The sequence below is a fragment of the Salvia splendens genome, chromosome 21, assembly GCF_004379255.2.
Source record: "Salvia splendens isolate huo1 chromosome 21, SspV2, whole genome shotgun sequence".
NCBI classification, from domain to species: Eukaryota; Viridiplantae; Streptophyta; class Magnoliopsida; order Lamiales; family Lamiaceae; genus Salvia; species Salvia splendens.
In genome coordinates, this window is record NC_056052.1 from 12,093,426 (window position 1) to 12,115,116 (window position 21,691).

General features: G+C 40.6%; 2 protein-coding genes across 2 annotated transcripts; one reads left to right on the forward strand and one right to left on the reverse strand.

Moving 5' to 3' along the window:
- The first annotated feature begins 798 nt into the window (after positions 1-798).
- On the forward strand, positions 799-3,053 carry LOC121784873 (multiple organellar RNA editing factor 8, chloroplastic/mitochondrial-like). The gene is made up of 4 exons (XM_042183130.1): positions 799-1,254; positions 1,768-1,865; positions 1,951-2,016; positions 2,131-3,053. Exons 1-4 carry the CDS (start codon positions 863-865, stop codon positions 2,817-2,819), a joined length of 1,245 nt encoding a protein of 414 aa, XP_042039064.1. The 5' UTR covers positions 799-862; the 3' UTR covers positions 2,820-3,053.
- Positions 3,054-9,969: 6,916 nt separating this feature from the next.
- Positions 9,970-13,893, reverse strand: LOC121785006 (malate dehydrogenase, mitochondrial-like). Its single transcript, XM_042183326.1, has 7 exons — positions 13,596-13,893; positions 12,917-13,090; positions 12,642-12,810; positions 12,498-12,559; positions 12,291-12,412; positions 11,583-11,700; positions 9,970-10,461 (listed from the first exon to the last, which is right to left on the reverse strand). Exons 1-7 carry the CDS (start codon positions 13,842-13,844, stop codon positions 10,321-10,323), a joined length of 1,035 nt encoding a protein of 344 aa, XP_042039260.1. The 5' UTR covers positions 13,845-13,893; the 3' UTR covers positions 9,970-10,320.
- Positions 13,894-21,691: the final 7,798 nt, after the last annotated feature.

Here is a 21,691-nt window from a genome sequence, read left to right on the forward strand (position 1 = left end):
ATTTTCCCTTCATTGATTCAAAGATAGTTCAATTTTATAGCTATCTATCCTGGTTATTTAGCATTTAATTTGAAATAAATTAGGAACTGTTTCATCCAATAAAAAGTGAAAAAGTCTAGTATCTAATTCCAACACCATAAAATGTAGTGGTGTCCGCTGTTTTATTTAACTGCATGATTTATCCTCTCCATAAACAAGAGAAGTGAGAGTTTTTTTTGTTTGGTAAAATGGCAAAAACTCTAATCTTGGCAACATGTTTCCTCGGTTTTCAATTAAGAAGGCGACGTTTACTGCATCCGTTGTCGCGTCTACTTCATCACGGGCCTTTCGAAGAAACTCTCCGGTAATGCAGAGACATAGACCCATTTACAAGGCCACCAATGAATGAAACTCTCTTGTCAAATGTGAATGAAACTTCTACTAATAGACACAAATGAAAAAAAGGGAGCGTGTATTATAAGGGTAATTAATTCATATAAAATGTTTCGCATTTGTTTCGTATTGGGATAAATTGTTTAAAATTTATAAAATATACAAAATTTGAGAAAAATTGCCCACGTAATTATTAGTATTTAATGGTGGATCTTAGTGATATAAGTTCGCAAATAAATTTAAATTCTGACCTTCCGTATGAGTTACGTAATTATCGCATATTGTACAGAATATCTCTCATTGTTCTTTATTTTTATTTGTGTACCAATTCTCAACTCATGGAAATCTCATTTAGCAATATTTAGAAAAAGCAGGGGCTTTTTAGACAATATTTGTGTGTATTTATACACCGAAACCCTCCTCTTCAAACTAATCAGCTTCCACTCTATCGGTAGGGTTTAGCGACTAACGAAACCCTCGCTCTGCGAAAATGGCAACGAGATTCCTCGCTCGCTCCCTGCTCACCTCCAAGCCGCCTCTCTCATCGGCGCTCTCACACTCCTGCGCCTCCGTCTCCGCCGTTCTGCCGAATTCCTCTTCATTTCTCTTCCGTCTCCGCCCTATCGTGGCCGCGGCTTCCGCTTCCTATTTCCGCCGCCTGCTTCCGTCGATTTCCACCAGAGCGTTCTCGACTCGGCAGACTGCGTCGTCACTGAATGATCCGAACCCTAACTGGTCGAATCGCCCCCCGAAGGAGACGATTCTGCTCGACGGTTGTGATTTCGAGCACTGGCTCGTGGTTGTGGAGAAGCCGGAGGGCGATCCGACTAGAGATGAAATCATCGATAGCTACATTAAGACGCTTGCTATGGTGGTTGGCAGGTTTGACAATTTCAGACTTTTGCTAGAGATATGATGTGTATAACGTTTTACAATTTTAGACTTATTTATTATCTGTGTTTTTTTTGTGATGTTCATTGAATTGCTAGAGATATGATGTGTATATCGTTTGACAATTTTAGACTTATTTATTATCTGTGTTGTTTTTTTGGTGATGTTCATTGAATTGCTAGAGATATGATGTGTATATCTAGGGTTCGGTTTTGTATTTTAATGATGAATAGTGCCTTGCTGGTTATGTTGTAAACGGTATGATAATTGGATGTTTCTGAATATGATTAAAGTGGTATTGAATACTGGAAATGCTGAGCCGAGTGGTTATTTTGCATCATTTTTTTAATATAATTTGCTTTAGGGGGAAAAGACTTCTTTTCAATTTTGATTTATTAGAGTGACTGCGCATTAGTTTTGACGTGCCCTGCTTAGAACTATGAGATAGATGAATATACTTTTGTTACATTCTATGCTATGTCTTGTTAACATTTGAAATTTCAGTGAGGAAGAAGCAAGGATGAAAATATATTCGGTCTCTACAAGGCATTACTTTGCATTTGGAGCACTTGTCTCTGAAGAACTCTCTTACAAGCTAAAAGGTAAAGGTTTTACTCATTGTTGCTTTGTTTGGAATTAATATTTATGGGATCGATTAATCTAGATTTAACAACCTATTGTCTTTAGAGCTGCCAAAGGTTCGGTGGGTGCTGCCTGATTCATACTTGGATGTTAAAAACAAGGACTATGGAGGTATAGAATTTCTTGTCATATCTGTTTCACTAAGTATTTTGTTCGCATTCATATTCTTCCATTATTAAAGTGTACTGTTTAACAGTTTCTTTCACCTTTCGTCTTTTAATGCAGGTGAACCATTTATCAATGGGCAGGCTGTTCCATATGACCCCAAGTATCATGAGGAATGGGTGAGGAACAATGCCCGGGCAAATGAGAGGAACAGGCGTAATGATAGGCCTCGCAACTTTGACAGATCTAGAAACTTCGAGCGAAGAAGAGAATTGCAAGGCCCGAACCCTGGAGGCCCAGGCGGAAACTTCAATGGTGGTCCACCACCAGCCAATCCCAGCCCCAATATGGGCGGACAGCTTAACAATGGGGGTGGTGGGCCTGTGCCTAACAACACTGGAAACTATCAGAGACCACTACCGAACAATCCATCAAACTTCCAGCAGGGCCCTGGCCCAAACAGTGGAGGTCCTCCTTACCAACCTGGTCCCGGACCAAATCACGGTGGTGGTTTCCCTGCAGGAGGGCCTGGACCAAGTCCTGGTGGATTTCCTTCGGGACAAAATCAGAATCCATATGCTAATGCAGGTGGTGGAAGCCCCTACCAGAACCAGAACTACCCGGGCCCAAACTCTGGCAATTTCGGCTCCAACCCAGGATATGGTCCTGGCCCAAGTCAGCACAACTTCGCTCCTAACCCGGGATCTGGTCCAGGGCAATATCAGAATGCTTATGGTCCAAATGCCGGAAACCCTTCACAAGGCCAGAACATCCCAGGAAGAGATTTCCCTCCCTCTTCAAACCACTGAGACATGTATATCGAGATGAACTGAGTGTCCTAACCTTGTGTGGTTCTCTTGTTTCTTGAGAATTCTGCTTCTGCTGCACTGGTTTATTATGCTCTTGGTTTTATTAAAATATGTGAAAAATGCTTAGCTTTTCAAGTCATGTTTCTATGAACTATTATCCACAGAACCTTGCCCCTCTTCTCTATTGTTTAATTTATTATTTAAATTTAGGAATAATTTCTTCTTGCTCTTGCATCTTGGTTATCGATGTGAATTAGTTTGTGGTATGCATATGTTTAGATGAATTGATTGTTTTATGTTATTACGATTTCTCTAGAATAATCTCAATCTGTGTTATCCGAGGAGTTTCTTGAAACTGACTCTAATAAAATTCAATTTTTATAATTTGAAATTAACAAAATAGATAATGAACTGTTTTACTTTGATTAGTTAAGTTTGATCTTGTATTTTTGTTTTACACTACATATTAAATTTTTAGATTGAATTATCTTTTCCCTCAGTTTTTGCATGAATTGAAAATAGAGATCAAGACTCCACATTCCCAACTTTTTTCCAGCTCGAAATTACTCCCTCTATCCCAAGGAAGATTACTTTTTTCTTGGATACAGGGGTTACTTTTTTCTTGGATATAGGGGTTTCTATATTAGTAATGTGTCATCTTCAATGGAACAGAGAGAGTAATATTTAGGTGGTACTTTAAGAGCATCCACAGAGGGACGGATGTCCCGGCGGACATCTCGACGGACTTCTCAAAAACACCTTCTGCTACGTCATAAGGACATCCCACTGCACAATGACGGACATCCCAAGGACATCCCCAATTATAAAAATGCACAAATTCACCAAATTAAACAATTTACAGAATTAAAATTTCAACACGAATACGGACGGAGAAAGTGCAATGATAATTTCATTAAATAAAAAAAATAAAAAAAGTACATTTCAACAAAATAAAAGTTTAAAGAAATTACATTATAAATATCAACCCCTCCGCGTCCATAGCTCTTCAATTATATCGTTCTGGAGTCGAATATGGACTTGTCGTTGGTGCATGTCGGCAAATGCACGGACTCGATCGGCCTCTTCATGGGGTATTCCCATACGTACATTGGCGATGGCCACGCCGTAACTTGGACCGGCAGCATCAACATCATCATTGGCTCAATCAGTCAATGCTGGACCTTCATCTTCGACAATCATGTTGTGCATGATAATATACATGCGTACATGATATCAGCGATGTTGTAAATATACCACAGCCGTGATGGACCCTTCACTGCCGCCCATCGAGCCTGGAACACACCAAATGCCCGCTCCACATCCTTGCGCGCTGCCTCCTGACGACCCGCAAAATAGTTCTTCTTTCCGTCTGTTGCGCATCTGATCGTCTTCACAAAGACGGGCCACATAGGGTATATCCCATCCTCCAAATAATAGCACATATTGTGTTGGTTGCCGTTGGCGACGAAACTGAAGGCCGGACCAACGCCCATGCACTGGTCGTTGAAAAGGGGCGACGAATGGAGGACGTTGATGTCGTTGATCGACCTGGCTACTCCAAAATACGCATGTCAAATCCACAGCCGGTCGTCAGCTACCGCTTCAAGGATCATCGTGGGATTCTTTCCCTTGAAACCGGTAGTGAACACCCCTTTCCAGACGGCGGGGCAGTTCTTCCACTCCCAATGCATACAATCTATGCTGCCCAACATTCCCGGAAACACGTGTTGACTCCCGTGCATATCCATCAGAGCCTGGCAATCTTCGGGGGTAGGCTTCCGAAGATACCTATCCCTGAATATCTCCCTAACGCCCTCACAAAAATACTTAAGTCATTCGCGGGCAATCGTCTCGCCGATGTGGAGGTACTCATCGAACATGTCGGTCGCACCTCCGTATGCCAGCTGCCTGATTGCGGCAATGCACTTATGTATGGGCGTGTGGCCGGGTTTACCAACAACATCCTCCCTCATCCTGAAATACTCGTATCGACGCTCTAAAGCGCCCACGATACGCAGAAATAGCGGACGATGCATCCTAAAACGTCGTCGGAACATGTTCTCCCCAAACCGCGGCTCCGGAGCGAAGTAGTCCTCATACAGCCGACGGTGTGCAGCGATGTAGTCCCGGGGTACTATAGTTCGACGATGGATGGGTCGAGGTACCGCCGGCTGCTGCAGTTGCTGCTGCAAGGCTGCTTGTATCGCGTGATTTATCTCCCTGGACGTAACGGCCTGCAACTGTTCTTTAATTCGCCGTAGTACTTCATCAGCACCCCCACCACTACCTCCCGTACCACTACCACCCGCACCACTACCACTAGCCATTTTGGATATATAAAAGAAACGTAGACAGAGAAACTCGTTAAAACAAGTGGTGTGAATGAAATGAAGTTCAACGAGTCGTATATATAGAGTTTTTTTAAATTAAAAATCGGGACGTCCGTCGGGAACCCGCAATGACGGACGTCGTCAGAAAGCCGCGGATCTGCGGTGTCCGCAGCGGACGTCCGCATCCGTCCCTCCCTCGTCTAATGACAGACGTCCCACCTGAACATCCGGCACGCTGGTCCGACGTCCGCCGCTGCAGATGCTCTAACTCTATTTTTTCTGTTCATTTTTAATAATCATATATTATATGTACTCTTCAACTTACTTTCTACTTTTTAGATGTCCCACCATGAGTAAGTTATTTTCGTTTATAGTAACAAATACCCTCTATATCTGCTATTAAACATCACACTTTGATCCGATACAAGTTTTAAAAAATATATAATACAAAGTGGATTGAAAAAGTTAATGAATCTTACTTTATATAATAGTTTTATAATAATACTCCATATGAGTAGAATGAGTTAGTTGAATGTGAGATCCATTACGAAAAGTAGTACTCCCTCCGTCTCACTGAAGATTTTCAACTTTCCTTTTTAGTTTATTCCACTAAAGACGTCCACTTTCTATATTTGAAATAAATTTCTCTCATTTCTCTACTCATTAAAATATTCAACTATTTTTTTGTGCTTACTCCACCTAACAACTCCACCTAAAATCACGTGCCACTTAAGAATATGGACATCTTGAATGAAATGAAGGGAGCAGTAAAAAATAAGTGTGGCAAGTATTGGCAGACAAACAAAAAATAGTGACAACCGACAAATAATGGCGGGCGGATGGAGTAATACATTTCATCTTTCTTACTCCCTCCGTCCCACTCAAGATGAACACATTCTTGAGTGGCACGGAGTTTTAGGTGGAATAGTTGTTTGTGATAAAGTAGAGTGAAAAAAGGAATTGAATATTTTAATGATGATAGAAGATAGAGAGATTTAATTTCAATATCGAAAGTAGACATCTTGAATGGGACAAACTAAAAGGAAAATGTGGACATCTTGATGGGACGGATGAAGTACTTTATTCTCCCACCTAATTTTATTCCTTCACTCATGTACTTTTTTCTCCCAAACTTTTACTCTCTCTTCATTTAACTCTTTAAATTTTATTCAATCGTCCCACAATAAGAATCACATTTTGTCATTTTGGTCCGTCCCATAATAAGAGTCACACTTTGTCATTTTGGTCTGTTCCACAATAAAAGTCACACTTCATTTTTACCATAAATAGTAAATATGTCCCACATTCCACTAACTCACTTCACTCACATTTTATTATAAAACCAATATAAAAAATGAGTCTCATATTCCACTAGCTTTTCCTATTCACTATTCTTTACATTTCTTAAAACTCGTGCCCACAATAAGAATGACTTTTATTGTGGGACAAAGTGAGTAATTTCTTAAATCCTATGCCACAAAGAGTGTCTAGCTTAAGGCCGGATGGAAGGAGTATGTATTAAATCCGTCCCACAAAAATAACACATGCTGGATGACACAACGGTACAATTTTAATGTGCAATTAATAAAGTATGAGATAGGTATAAAAAAACTAATTGGAGTAATTGTTAGTGTGGAATGAAGCAAGCTCACCAGCCTCATTAGAGAAAAAGTTACCATAATAAAAGTGTCTATTACGGACCAAAATAACAAAAGTAGTCTATTTTTATAAGAGGGATGGAGTAATATTTAGTTCGAACTTACCTAAATTTATTCGATGGAATATTTTGAAATCGGCTGTGATTCGTGAACGAGTTCTTCTTGAAGACAAGCATGTTAACTTTGAAATTCTCCGAATTAAAGTGGTGCACCTGGAGATAAGTTATTGATGATTATCGAGTTAGTTCTGATTTTATAATTGTATTTTCTTCATTTATCATATTAACTAAAGTTATTATAAGTAGGAGTTGAGAATTTCATTAATTAAATTTGGGGATAGGATCCCCTGCTGTGCTGAAATGCACAGCAGGGGCTGCAGCCTCATACAAAGAAATAAAATAATCAATTTAATTAATTAATTTAATTAAATTAATAAATTATTATTTTAATTGAATGTTTGAGGCAGCAGCCCCTGCTGTGCATTTCAGCACAGCAGGGGATCCTATCCCTTAAATTTGAGCATCTGATTTTTGCGAGACAAAATTATTTTTATGTATTGTGTATTTGTTTGACGAAGTTTTGGGCTTGAATTAATTAAGCATAGAATTTTTATATATATGTTAGACTTGCGAAATAAAATAAAATTTGGATTAAAAGCATCAAGGAATTAATTTTAGGAAATTAAAGTATAATTAGTGTTTAAACACTTGAAGGTTTTGACCACTATACTGCCAAAGACATGTGTTAGATGACCAAAGATTGAGGAGTTTATTGGTAATTATAGTACAAACGAAAACACCCTTGTCTCAAACACATTAGGGTTGTCCAATTTGGTATTCTTCTTGTCCTTAGAGCATCCGCAACGAATCTCGCGGGCGTCTCGGTCTCGTCTCAGAGAGACGAGACGGCCGCGAGACAGCGTTGCAGCCTTCCGTCCCGGTCCCGTCTTGCCGAGAGTCTCGTCCCGGGGGGACGGCTCGCGCGAGAACCGAGCAAGTAAAATGCGTGCCATCGTCCACTCTCATCGTCCGCGTCGCCCACAATGGCGCGGACGATGGCCGCGGACGATGCATCGGGCGTAGGAGATGGCCGCGGACGATGCATCGGGCGTAGGAGTAGGGCGCGGACGATGGCGGACACCCACAATGGAGGCATCGTCGGAAACCGCTTGTTATGAGCCCAATAATTAGTCAAATCTTTTCCCATGGAAATATATATTCCACAATTTAAACCATTATCTCAAAATTCCAAGGGACAAAACGTAAGGGAGAGGAGAAAGCGAGAAGCAGAGAGCAAGGAAGGAGACGGCGGCGTGTGAGCGCCAGCGCTGCAGGCAAACTTGAGAGCAGCAGCGAGATCGATGGAGAAAGAAGAGGGTGAAATGGGGCTGCTTGGTGGTAGAAGATTTAGAGAAATAGAGAGATGGGTGTTGTTTCTGGAGAAGAAGATGAATGTAAGATTGAGAGAGAAAGTAAAATATATGATGTGAACTTAGGAAGGAGTAAGAGAGGAGTTTGGGGAAGAGAGGTCGGAGATAGAGACGTTGCTGTACAAATTAATTGTAGAAGAAGAAGAAGAATGATGTTAGGAGTGGAATTGGAGTTCTCTGTGATTTTGGAATTTGGGGAACACACTGATTTTTGGGTTAGTAAATCCAATGGGAAATTGCCTATCTTGGCAGAGGGTTTTGATAAAGGATTTGGAATGGAGTAGTTAATGTTTGGGCTTTTGATAATAAAAAGAGAGAAAATAGTTTTGGGAGTGTTGGGTCGATGGAGTTGGGAACGCAATGGTCGGCCTTGAAAATAAATGAAAGAGAAGAGAAGCATGGACTCGTGAAGGGATTTCTCTGCGGACAAAATTGAAGTCGAAATATGGAATTCAAATTCAAAAAAATTAAATGAACGAGGTGGGCTTTCTATCCTACATTATTGTGTAGGCTTACTTTTAAATTTATGCAATATTTTTTCAAGTATGAGTTATGTGCTTAAATTCCAAATATGTTGTGTCATGCCGTATTTTGTTTTTGAGGATGTACCTATCTGATCGCCTAGTGAGGAGTGAGTCCCTACTAGAAGTCATGAGTTTAATCGAATTCGGGTTTGTCTAGGGAGTGAGTCCCTATTCAAGCTAGTGTACACAGAGGGGATCGTACGCTATCTTTCGAGTTGGCCGGTCCAGTGATCGAGAATGTGACCACGTTCTCATTTCACATATGAGGTTCAGATATGGTACGGGGAGAGAGAAAAATGGACTGCAACCATACTTTTGAGCGAGAAAATGTTTTGGTGACTTGGTCTTTTGTAAAACCCCGAGTTCACTTTTAAATGCTGACACAATATTTTATGAAAATTGTTTCGGCATGTGTTCACTGAGTGCATCAAGTACCCAGCCCTGCATTTTTTAAAAAAATGTGCAGGTTGAGCGTGACGGGTGCGGTGAGTGTTGAGTAAGACCGTTGAAGAAATTAAAGTGTCTAGAATGTGTCATGTCTTCACACGTGACATATTCCTTCTCTCAAATACTTCCGCTGAGTAGTTGTCCTTCTTTTGAGTTCCTGTATCGCTGAGATAATATTCATTTTTGAGTTGTTGATTGTTGAGATACTCTGATTTTATTCGAGCTATTCCCATTTGTTTCGAGCTATGGTCGAGTTGTGTTGTTTTCCCATTTCTTCCCCGCTTCTTTAATCATCCCCTAGTCGCGATCAACCGTGTTTTCTATCTTTAGAAAATGCGGGCGTGACAACACTACATAAAATCTCGTGTCATAATATAAATGCTCAACTTAGAGTAGGACAAAGATAGTACTCCCTCCGTCCCGTAGTAGATGTCACACTTTCTTTTTTAGTTTATCCAATAAAAGATGTCACATTTTCTTTTTAAAAAAAGCTCTCTCACATTAATATAAATATATTATTTTCTCTTTCTATCTAACACACAAAATAATACCTCCTAAAATCCCGTGCCAATTTCAAGTGTCACATTTACTTTGGGACGGAGGGAGTACCGTTCATTTGCTTGTCAAAAAAATTGACAAACTATTAAGAAAAAAAATTGGCAAACTATTAAGAAAGTGAACCAGCCTTTAAATTTATGTTGTGTTATCCAAAAAAATACATTACCAAAATGCTCACAAAAGGGTTATTCCAAATAGATCAAATTTACGGAATTAGCAAATAATAATAAAATATAGTATGAACTTAAATGTGCTCGTTTTATTGCCTTATCCATTTAAATATTATGTGCTTTTTGCCTCTTTCCATAAACCAGCTTTTTGAATGCTCGTTTCAAGGAACCAGCGACTTGAATTGACACCTTGTCCTTCTAAAAAGCTCGCGCACATAATCTCTAAAAAAAAATACTCCAGTAGAATTGGTTCAGAACCAAGAATACACTCCCCTTATTGCTACAATGTCACCTTGCAAAGGAAGCCAGACTCCACTCATGTGGCTTGAAAAACCAGTAGATAATACAACACTGCCAAAATTGAGTCAGTATTAGTATGGCTTTCTCAATTGTCATGGACGAAAGCAATGCCCTTCTCAATCGAACTCTTTAACTCGGGCTTTAAAGCTTCCAGTCCCTGTTTCTCAAAATCAGTCATATGACCCAGACCCAAAACTTCCTCCACGCCATTCTTCCCAAGTCTCACCTGTCGATGCCATTGTACAAGATATTGTCAGAATTGTAGGAAAACGTGTGGAATTGTGAAAAGGCTAGGCCTTTGGCCTTTCACTTCCATTTTTTTATGAGGTGTCTTGAAGGCTTTGCCTTTGGGAGTCCAATTTCCTATCCTATAAATAGGTAGGATTTGGAAGAAGAGATACACAACAAAACAAATCACTCTCTCTAGCTTAAGCATTCTAGTTCGCATTAGGAGCATTGCATTGCTCGGTTCTCGCCTCCAATTCAAGTTCGCCAGTGCCTACGAGTTTGAGGTGCTTCAACTCGATAGGAGGAAAGTCGTTTCATCTTTGGGGACATTACGCCAATCCGTGAGCACTAGCCGGGGCGTATTTCGTCTTGCGGAGAGAGGGATACCTCGACTCGACTTGAAGAATACTATAGTTTGCATCTCTTTACTTTCGTTGTAATTTATATTATTATATTTACCTTCCAGTTTTGTTCTTTTGTAATAGCAAGAGTTTTCCCGTGTAAAGACTACAATATTTCCAACAATCTTACAAAAGAACCAATAGCCTTGCGATTGTTGGAAATATTGTAGCCTTTACACGGGAAAACTCTTGCTATTACAAAAGAACAAAACTGGAAGGTAAATATAATAATATAAATTACAACGAAAGTAAAGAGATGCAAACTATAGTATTCTTCAAGTCGAGTCGAGGTATCCCTCTCTCCGCAAGACGAAATACGCCCCGGCTAGTGCTCACGGATTGGCGTAATGTCCCCAAAGATGAAACGACTTTCCTCCTATCGAGTTGAAGCACCTCAAACTCGTAGGCACCGGCGAACTTGAATTGGAGGCGAGAACCGAGCAATGCAATGCTCCTAATGCGAACTAGAATGCTTAAGCTAGAGAGAGTGATTTGTTTTGTTGTGTATCTCTTCTTCCAAATCCTACCTATTTATAGGATAGGAAATTGGACTCCAAAAGGCAAAGCCTTCAAGACACCTCATAAAAAAATGGAAGTGAAAGGCCAAAGGCCTAGCCTTTTCACAATTCCACACGTTTTTCCTACAAGAATAACATATGCTTATTGGAAGACTGTAAAGTAGGCACAAAGTGCAAACTGTAAAGTATCAAAGTCTCACCTTTGATGCAAAGAAAGGTAGCTCTGTCACAGTTGATTGAACAAATGAACATTCCACCACATCAGGGATTCCATTAAGTCCTTTTAAGCAAGCATCCGCAAATATAGCACCAGCATACCTGATAATTCATTGCGTAGAGAAACCAATAGAATACGATCAACTTTGTATCGTAAATAGAACATGACCTAGTTGCAGATTGTTTTGATTAGGGCAAATTGCCAGAAAAACTATTAGAATTGGTCAAATTCTGGTCAATCTCACAACATTAAAAATAATACTACCATAACTTTAACATTTTTCAATTGTCCCATTGATTTAGATTTGAGGAAAAATTATGTAAGATTTCAAAGCTTAAATACTTTAGTTTGATCTTATATTCTAAGTATATTTTCCATACTAAAAAATCAATGGCTTTTTAAGCCAACATACAAATTTAGAAACAAAATCATGGATTTCAGCTTACACATCATACACAATTTCCTCCAAATACAAATAAGTGGGACAATGAGAAAAATGTCAAAGTTATGATATAATCTGCTATTTTAGAATGACTAGAATTTGACCAAACTAAGTGATATTTTCCAGCAATTTGCTCTTCTACTAACCACACTAAGTCAAATATAATAGGAATTTATATCCCTACACAAACATAGTCTTCCAAAATATAAGAAAATAGTTAATGTAAAAAAAGTGGGTTCTATCACTTACGCCATTGAAAGCGTAGCTGATCCCTTCCCAGCCTTGGCTTCAACAACTTCAGTCCCACCATCTTGTGTTCTTTTAGTAAGAGCTGTAATTTCTTCAGCTGACAGATTTGCTGATGGTGTGGCCTATACAAATGTAGTAAGTTTTAGTCTCAAATATGCTACAATTGCATGAATGAAATGGGAAAAAAGATTTGTGAAAATGCAGTACTAGTGAAAACAAAGGAAGAATAGTAATCCCGGCATGTCCACCAATAACAGGTACATTGACATCTGCAAATATGTATTGCAAAAATATAAATCCAGATGAAATACCTAAGAAAAAGCAATTTACCGGACAGAAAAATAATCATACCAGCAACATTGGCATTGGCCTTGCCAGCGTAGAACGTTTTGGCTCTAACAACATCAAGAGTGGTTACACCAAAGAGTCTCCTCGGATCATATACTCCCTTGATCTTGAAGATTTCAGCAGCAATTGGCACAGTTGAATTCACAGGATTGCTGATCATATTGACCAGAGCCTGTATTTTTGAAAAGGACCACACAAATCAAAACACACAATAATAGCATAGGAAATCAAATGTTAACAAATGGGAATGCAAAGAGAAAGAGAGATAGGCATGTTACATTGGGGCAATATTTGGAAATTGCCTCACAAAGAGATTTAACAATGCCGGCATTAATCTTGAAGAGGTCGTCGCGGGTCATGCCGGGCTTTCTTGGCACACCAGCTGGAATAATGACCATATCTGAACCCTCCAAAGCTGCCCCTAGCTGATCCTCACCGGCATATCCTTTCACCTTTACATCAGAAAACAAGATATGATAAAAAAATCTACAAAAGGGAAGTGTTAAAAATGGAGAATCAAAATACAGAAAATCCATGGAAGATGACCATCGACTTAAAGATGGAGAAGAAAAAGGGGAAATTTCATTAATTGACTACATTTTGGGGCTTATATATAGGCTGGAAAAATGCTAAACAAACAAATTAAAAGCTAACTAATTATATTTTCATTTTTCCATTTTAACAGGATAAGAAAGGGAAGAAAGCAATACTATATTAAAACTTAAGTAATACATTCTCATCATTCGATCATGGTTGGAGAATGAACATGAACATATTCAAATATCTACTTAATATGCAAATATTGGTAGGAAATATAGTAGAAAAAAAGAGAGGCTAAGCTAATACAGTAGCTATTAGTAGAGTTGGGATTAAAATTTAGCAGTAAATCAACTCGGGAAGACCAAACAAACTCAGATCTAAAACCCCCAAAAGAGGATAAAAATGAAGGATTAAAACCTCAGATCTGGTATTAATGTGGCTAACGTCAGCGGCAACACCAGGCGTTCCGGCGATATCGTACAGAGAGAGGTGTGAAACCATTGGATTCAGCTTCATTAGAAGAGATAGCGGCTGTCCAATCCCGCCAGCGGCGCCCAAAATAGCTACCTTCCGTTGCTGCCCCGACGCCGAAGCGAAGCCACGGCTCGACATCCACGACGCTGCCTCTCTCCGTCGCAGAGCAGATCTCAACAAGGCGGCCGTCATTGTTTATGGAGAAGAGAAAGAGAGAGAAAGAGAATGGAGAAAGAGTGATGCTAAGAGACCATGCTTTGAAATAGAGTGATGCTAAGAGCATCCACTACGCGTCCCGCGCGCGGCTCGCGTTCCGTCCCGGAGGGACGGTTCCGCCGCGGGACGCGTTGCAACCCTCGTCCCATCCCGTAGCCCGTCCCCAACCCGTCCCGTAGCCCGCATCCGCGAGACAAGGGACGCACCGGCCCGTCACGCGCCCGGGCGACGTGGCGCGCCCCCGATGCATGCGTGACACCCACTCGCTGGCCCGCGAGTGGGCGTCGTCACGGATGACGCAATAATTCAAATTTTTTTTAAAAAATCGAATTTTAATAAAAAAAATTTCAAACGGTAATGTTACCGTTAATTTTTTATTTTCTTTTTTATTTTCTTTTATTTATTTATTTACTCTATAAATAATCTTATTTCATACTCATTTCACACACAAACACACATATATTCCTCTCAAATCCTCTCTATCACTCCAATTTCCATCTTAAATCAACTCAAACAAATGGATCCTTTTGAGCAAATGCGTCAATTAATGGAACAATCACTTGAAGAAGATCGACGACGAGAGGCGGAGGAAGCCGCGCCACCCCCACGACGCACCCGGAAGTACATCAATCGGAACCGGGAGGAAGCCGTCGCACGGTTAGTACGCGACTACTTCTGCGATAACCCGATTTGGGGAGATACCTACTTCCGTCGCCGTTTCCGCATGAGTAAACCGCTATTTCTCCACATAGCGAATACTTTGGCGGCCCGAGAAGAGTTCTTCCGAGAAGGGTTCGACGGGTCGTCCGTCCCAGCCACACGACGCTGCAGAAATGTACTGCAGCCATCCGTCAGCTTGCGACTGGACAAACGGCCGACATATTCGACGAATACCTCCACATCGGAGACACCACTGGGCGCATGTGCTTGCTCAACTTCTGCAGAGGCGTCCGAGCAGCCTTCAGTGACGAATTTCTCCGAAGGCCAAGCACGGACGATTGTCAGTTCCTCCTCAACCTGCACGAACAAGTGCACGGATTCCCCGGGATGCTTGGCAGTGTCGATTGCATGCACTGGCAATGGAAGAATTGCCCGGTGGCTTGGAGGGGGTCCTACACGAGCGGCCACAAAGGCACCCACCCAACCGTTGTACTCGAGGCCGTTGCCGACTACCGGCTTTGGATCTGGCACGCGTACTTCGGGGTCCCTGGCTCGAACAACGACGTAAACGTGCTCCACCAGTCCGATCTCTTACCGAAGTTTTGGATGGTAAAGCGCCGGCCATCAACTTCGTCGCCAACAACCGGCTGTATAAAATGAGGTACTATCTCGCCGACGGCATCTACCCGAAATGGCCGACCTTCGTGAAGACGTGCGGCAGGCTTGCGAACCCAAAGCAGGCTCTTTTTGCGCAGAAGAAGGAGGCTGCACGTAAGGATGTGGAGAGGGCGTTTGGGGTTCTCCAAGCGCGCTTCAACATCATCAAAGTCCCGGCTCGTTCCTGGTTCATGGAGAGCATGGTCGACATCATGTATACGTGCATAATCTTGCACAACATGATTGTCCGAGACGAAGGACCCGATGCGGGAAATTGGTTCGACCCTGAATATCCCGGAAGCTCAACCGCAAGTAGTCCGCCGCGAAGTGGAGCGCATCCGTCTATACAAGAACGGTTGGCTATTCGGGCAAGGACACACGACTCTAGCGCCCACACCCAACTCCAAGAGGATCTAATTGAGCACATTTGGGAAAACTTTGGCGGAGAAGATTAAATTATGTCATTTTTTATTTTTTTAGAATTTTAATTATGTCTTTTTTTCTTTTCTTTTTTTACGTTTAAGTTGTAATGTTGTTTTAATTTTAATGAATTGTGTTTGTTTAAATTGAATTGGGTTGAAAAAAAATAAAAAATGAAATTGAATGAATAGTAATTAAGGGACGGAATAAGGGACGGTTAAGGGACGGAGCGTTGCAGGTTCCGTCCCTTAGTTAAGGGATGGAGGAAAAAAGGACAGTGGGGCCCTCAAATAGTGGTCAAATAGTAGTTAAGGGACGGTATAGAGACAGCGTAGTGGATGGTCTAAGTGGTAATAATGTAGCCGGACACAAAGAGTTAATTTAGTCCATTTACATGTATAAAAAAAATTAGAATTACCGATATAAACTTATATGTGTGTGAATGGACTTGTGAGTTGATACTTATATTTGAATTCCATTACGTAAAACACATTAATATCACGAATTACTGTATACGTTGAGCAACAATCAAGAAATGACAGTAGTAATAAGTTGAGCAAAAACTACGAAAGAGCAACACTAACATGTTGAACAACATAGAATGAAGATGATATAAAAGTAAAATCAAGTAGTATTAAACCAAATATTTGAAAAAAATCAATTTTTTTTATTATTTAATTAATTTATGGCTGGCCATAATGTGGCTACATAACATTATTCCTTTGAAATATTCGAACAAAGTTTTTTTTTTATCTTGTGATAAAAAGTTGTGGACTTGGAATTTAGATGGAATTACTAATGCTACTAGGTAGGCTTTGATATTTAGCACTCATTATCTGGTTGGTTTAATAGGTTAACCAATGATATTTTCATAAATAAAATATATACTATTTGTTTCACTAAAAAATAAAATATATTTTTTAGATTATTTCATTAAAAATGTAATATTTCCTAAAATAGAAAGACCATCATTTCTACATTATTCTTACTTTACTCTCTATTTATTAATTCATAAAATAACACTGCATAAAATCTTCTGTCGAAAATCAAATATATCATATTTATTGGGAAACACAGAGATTATAAAGGTATGTTGATTTTATAACGCTAAATTCAATTTAAACGTTTTTATCATGTATTACTGATTTGATTCGATGAATAAAACGTAAATTATGTCGAGATATTTGTTTTTATTCGATGAATAAAACGTAAATTGTGTCATATTTGGACATGATCTGAAATACAAATACACTCCATATTCTTTTAGAATTTTAATCTAGCTAACCACTCTACAATTAAAAATATAAAATGTTAATCTATTTAAACAAAAAAAAATTGAATATTACTTCCTCCCGTTCACCATTAGAAATCTCATTTAAGTTAGGCACCAATTTTAAGAAATATAAGAAAAGTGGGTGAAAAGAGATAGTGGAATGCGAGACACATTTTTAGTTTTATACTCCCTTCGTCCCGCATTAACTGTCACATTTGCGTTTCTGCACTCGTTTTGTAAAAATGATAATAAATAGCTAAAGTCGAAAAATAGTGAAATAGTAAAATCTCTACCTTATTCTCTCTCTTATTTTACTATTTCTCGATTTCAACTATTTATTATCATTTTTACAAAATGAGTGCAGAAACGCAAGTGTGACAGTTAATGCGGGACGGATGGAGTAATAAAATGTGAGTGAAATGAGTTAATTGTATGTGGGTACTACCTACTATTTATAGTAAAAGTGAACTGAGACTCCTAATGGCGGACGGACTAAAATGGTAAACCAGCTAAGTCATTGGCAAATCGGTTGTACATGAAGCAAATGCTATATCCTTCAAAATGTCTAGATGGGAGAAGCATCTCAAAACAATTGCAAGAGTTTACAAAAGGATATTGATGATCTAGAAAGCATTGATGTTGTAACATCTGAAGAAGACAAGGCTATAATTCTTCTGAATACCTTGCCAAGAAGCTTCGAGCAATTAAAAAAATGCTATCTTGTATGGAAAGGAGAGTGCCATTACTCTTGTAAACAAAGGGTTAGAAATCTAACACCAAGCCTTCTGATACAACTGCTGAAAGTCTGAACATAAATGATACGACCCCACGTGGAGGCCTCATGACGAGGTCCATGGTGAGGCGGCTACGGGAGGGGCTCTATACTTTTGTGCAAAAGGCCATGCTGGAGGAGGCCATGAAGAACGAGGAGCCCGCGATGATGAACGTGCTGAAAAATGAAGGAGGAAGGCTTCCACCCGACCGGGTGGGATTTGACACACCAAACCACCCGGCCAAGTACAACTCTCTAAAAGAGTCGCTTGCAAGTTGTTCTACCCGGCCGGGTAGCCTCATGGCCACCCACTGATACGCTCGGATTTTGCACCGTTTTATGGCCTTTATTTGGTCCGTTTTTAATGTCAAAACCACATTTCATGTCCATATTTTGCATATTTTCTCTATTTTGGTATTTTGACGTGTTTTGTGAGATTTGTGCATATTTGAGCCTAAAAAGACAGCAAAAATTCGAAGTTGGAAATCTGGAGCATTCAAGATGCCCAGCGGTCCGCTGAACCATGCACATCGACCGCTGGGGCTCAGCGACCGCCGAACCAGTAGCGGTCCGCTCCGGAGAAAGTTGTGCTGAATTGAAGAACTCGCCCAGCGAACGCTGAGGAGTGCGCAGTGACCGCTCGAAGAGTTTCCGAAGCTACTGGAATATTCACAGTGACCGCTACAACACAGTGTAGCGACCGCTATCCAAGAGGCAGAGGCTACGGATCATTGTGCAGTGACCGCACTGCGAAAACGCGGCGCACGAAATTGCCCAACTTTCTCCCCAAGATTTACCAAAATTAGCCACTTTTTTCCTTATTTGATGGAGCTCGATTTTTCCTCTATAAGAGCATCAGCAGTGGAGCGGAGCTCCCAGCGGAATTCCCCGCGGAATTCCCAAAAACACCTCCTGCCACTTCATACGGACTTCCCATTGCACAGCCACGTCATACGGACTTCCCAGTGCACAGTGGCGGAATTTCCCGCGAAATTCCCGACGGACTTCCCACAATAAAAAAAATTCACAAATTCACAAATTAAACAATTTCTGAAATTAAACAATTAACGAAATTAAAATTTCGACACAAATAGGGAAAAATTCCATTAAAAAAGAAAAGTACATTTCACCAAATTAAAAAAAATACATTTCAATAATTTAAAACTACATCAACGAAGACCCCTCCGCTGCCATACTTCTTCAATAATATCATTCTGGAGTCGAACATGGGCTTGTTTTTGGTGCATGTCGGCAAATGCACAGACTCGATCGACTTCGTCATGGGGTATCCCCATGCGTACATTGCTAGTGGCCACGCCGTGGCTTGGACCCGCAGCATCATCATTATCATTGGCCCAATTAGTCAGTGCTGGACCTTAAAAAACATATAATTCAATAAAGGGAATTCCGTGGGAGTCAACGCAATGGCAGACGTCCGCACGGAATTCCTCGCGGAATTCAGCGGAACGCCGCGGAACTGCGAATTCCTCGACGGAATTCCGTATCCGTGCATGCCACGCACAATGGCGGACGTCCGCCACGGAATTCCCGCACGCCGGTGGGAATTCCGCGTTGACGTCCGCCACTGCTGATGCTCTAAATACCCTCTCAAACGTCTTCATTAGAATCTTCTTTTTGCCATATAATTCTAGAGCATAAAATTGAGAGAGTTCTTCATTGTGCAAGAGGTTGAAGAATGAATCAAGAGAAGATCAAGGCTACAAGGATTCAACCTTTGGGTTTTATTACTTTTGTTCTTATGTTCTTTTTGTTTTCCCTTCATTCTATGTTTTTAGCTTATTCAATTATGTGTAACAAAATTCATAGGATTCTAGGGATGTGTTAGTAACGACTTTGGTTATACAATTCCATTTTGCTATTTAATATCCGTTTTGTTTTTCCTTCGTTTCTTCCCTAAGTTGTTCCATAATACTTCACGTTTGAGTGACACATTCGGTGATGATTTAATATAACTTGCTACATAATCGTGAGAGGAGGTTGGCGAGTTAGGTCCACTTAGTAGACACTACAATTAGCTTCTCTTAAAACGACACTGTTAATTGAGAGTGAGGACTTTATAAGGGTCTTAGGAGCTTTTAGGAGTTACGGATCTAGGATTGACAACCCTAGTGTTAGTAATCTACGCTTGTGCCGCATGGGAAAAAACTTATGTGACTCGTTCTATCGAAGTATAAGTTGTGCTAGGGTATTGTAGTTGGAATTTGTATAACCATAACTGTGAACGCACATCCTTGGAATTCTCTTATGTCTCATACTTTTACATCTTTAATTATTTGCAATTAGTTGTTTTATTGCTTTTAAACTGTTTTTAGTTTTCAAAAATTCCAAAATTCTCAGTTTTCCAAATATTAAAAAAGCTTTAGTAGAAGGTAGCCAGTGTGTGACTTTATTCCCCGCGTTCGATATCCGGTACTGACCTTTAGCTATACTATATATACTCTGTATACTTACAGGTTTATTAAGTGCTCATAAAAAGTGCATCAAGTTTTTGGCGCCGTTGCTAGGGAATACATTCACTTCGTGATTGATATCTTCAAACAGACGAATTTGCTAATTTGGATTTTAATTGCTTTCTGTTTTTAAATTTTTAGTTTAATTTTTGTTTTTGTCCCCCTTCAGGTAGTGTATGCGAACGCGTTCTGGGAAGGACATCTTAGAGCCGCTCGATCTCGAACTTGAAAGGACACGTAGGAGAATAAGAAGTGGTCGAAACGCAATAGAGGACGAGACTAGAGTTGAGTTGGTTCAAGAAGATGGACAAGAAGATTGCTCGAGATGCCCAAGAAAAGAAAAACATGGAGATAGTTCCTGTTATGCATATGTTTAATCACGGGAACATGATCACATTTCCCGAAGGCCTTTGTGTAGATGCTATTAATTTTGAGCTGCGAATACCCCTTATACAAAGGGTTGAGCAGCATCCTTTTGCAGGTAGGGCTACAGAAGATGCAAACCACCACCTCTCGAAGTTCGTTGAGATTGCAAACACGCTGAAATTGAATGGTGTCGACGACGACGCTATTAGGGTAAGACTCTTTCCCTTTTCATTAACAGATTATGCTAAAGAGTGGTTCGAGTGTTTACCTACAGAGCAAGTCTCCACGTGGAAGGATATAGTGGCAACATTCCTCGATAAGTACTATCAGCCGGGCACCATTATGAAATTGAAGAGTGAAATATTCCAGTTCATTTAAGGCCCCGGCGAGCCTCTCTATGAGGCCGTTACTCGTTTCAAAGGCCTCCTCCGCAAATGCCCCAACCACGGTTTCACCGTGGCCCATCAGGTAGGCATACTTTACAATGGTTTCAATGAACAAATCTGTGCTATGTTGGATTCAGGGGCCAACGGAGGATTTCTGTGGAAGAGTGGACCGGAAGCCATGGCGTGGATTGAGGAGTTTGCCACTAACAACAGAGGGTGGTCGAAGGAGAGACATAGCTCGCGAAGGATTGCCGCTATCAACGCAGCCAAAGAGAATCCTCTTGCTAAAGAGTTGGCCGAGTTTAGAGTGCGGGTTGATCAAATGGACACGTCAAGAAGAGAGGATTCGATTCCGCCGACCTCCATCATTGCGGTCACCAAACCCGACATTTCTCCCGCTCCCACCGAGGATGTCAACTATGTGCAATAAGGAGATGGTCACAATAGGCCTTATAACAACAATTATCGCCCTGGTCGGGGGACGGTAATTTTAATAATTATAATGGGAACCGTCCTCATCCCAACCTTTCATATTCTAACAACAATTTCTTGCAACCCCCTGCAGGATTTAATGTGAGCAAAGGTGGGGTAGTTGAGCCCGTGAAGAAGGAGGAGAAGTACGATCAAGGGATCATGAAGATCTTGGAGGTGCTAGTGCAAGATAGAAAGACCAACGACACCAAGGTTGGGGTCGTTGAAGCAAGGTTGAACAATCTCGAGGTCGGAATCAACACCATTGCCACCGCCGTCACCAACATAAAAAATCAAATGGACCAAGTCTAACAAAAGATAGAGGAGGACAAGGCAAAGGCAGCAGC

Bases quoted from the DNA above. Each gene is read 5' to 3' on its own strand.
- LOC121784873 (XM_042183130.1), top strand. From the start codon at position 863: ATGGCAACGAGATTCCTCGCTCGCTCCCTGCTCACCTCCAAGCCGCCT. The intron at 1,255-1,767 runs GTTTGACAATTT...TTGAAATTTCAG, and splicing joins CTTGCTATGGTGGTTGGCAG to TGAGGAAGAAGCAAGGATGA. The intron at 1,866-1,950 runs GTAAAGGTTTTA...TATTGTCTTTAG, and splicing joins ACTCTCTTACAAGCTAAAAG to AGCTGCCAAAGGTTCGGTGG.
- LOC121785006 (XM_042183326.1), bottom strand. From the start codon at position 13,844: ATGACGGCCGCCTTGTTGAGATCTGCTCTGCGACGGAGAGAGGCAGCG. The intron at 12,560-12,641 runs GTATGATTATTT...ACATATTTGCAG, and splicing joins GGCCAATGCCAATGTTGCTG to ATGTCAATGTACCTGTTATT. The intron at 12,413-12,497 runs GTACTGCATTTT...ACATTTGTATAG, and splicing joins TTCTTCCTTTGTTTTCACTA to GCCACACCATCAGCAAATCT.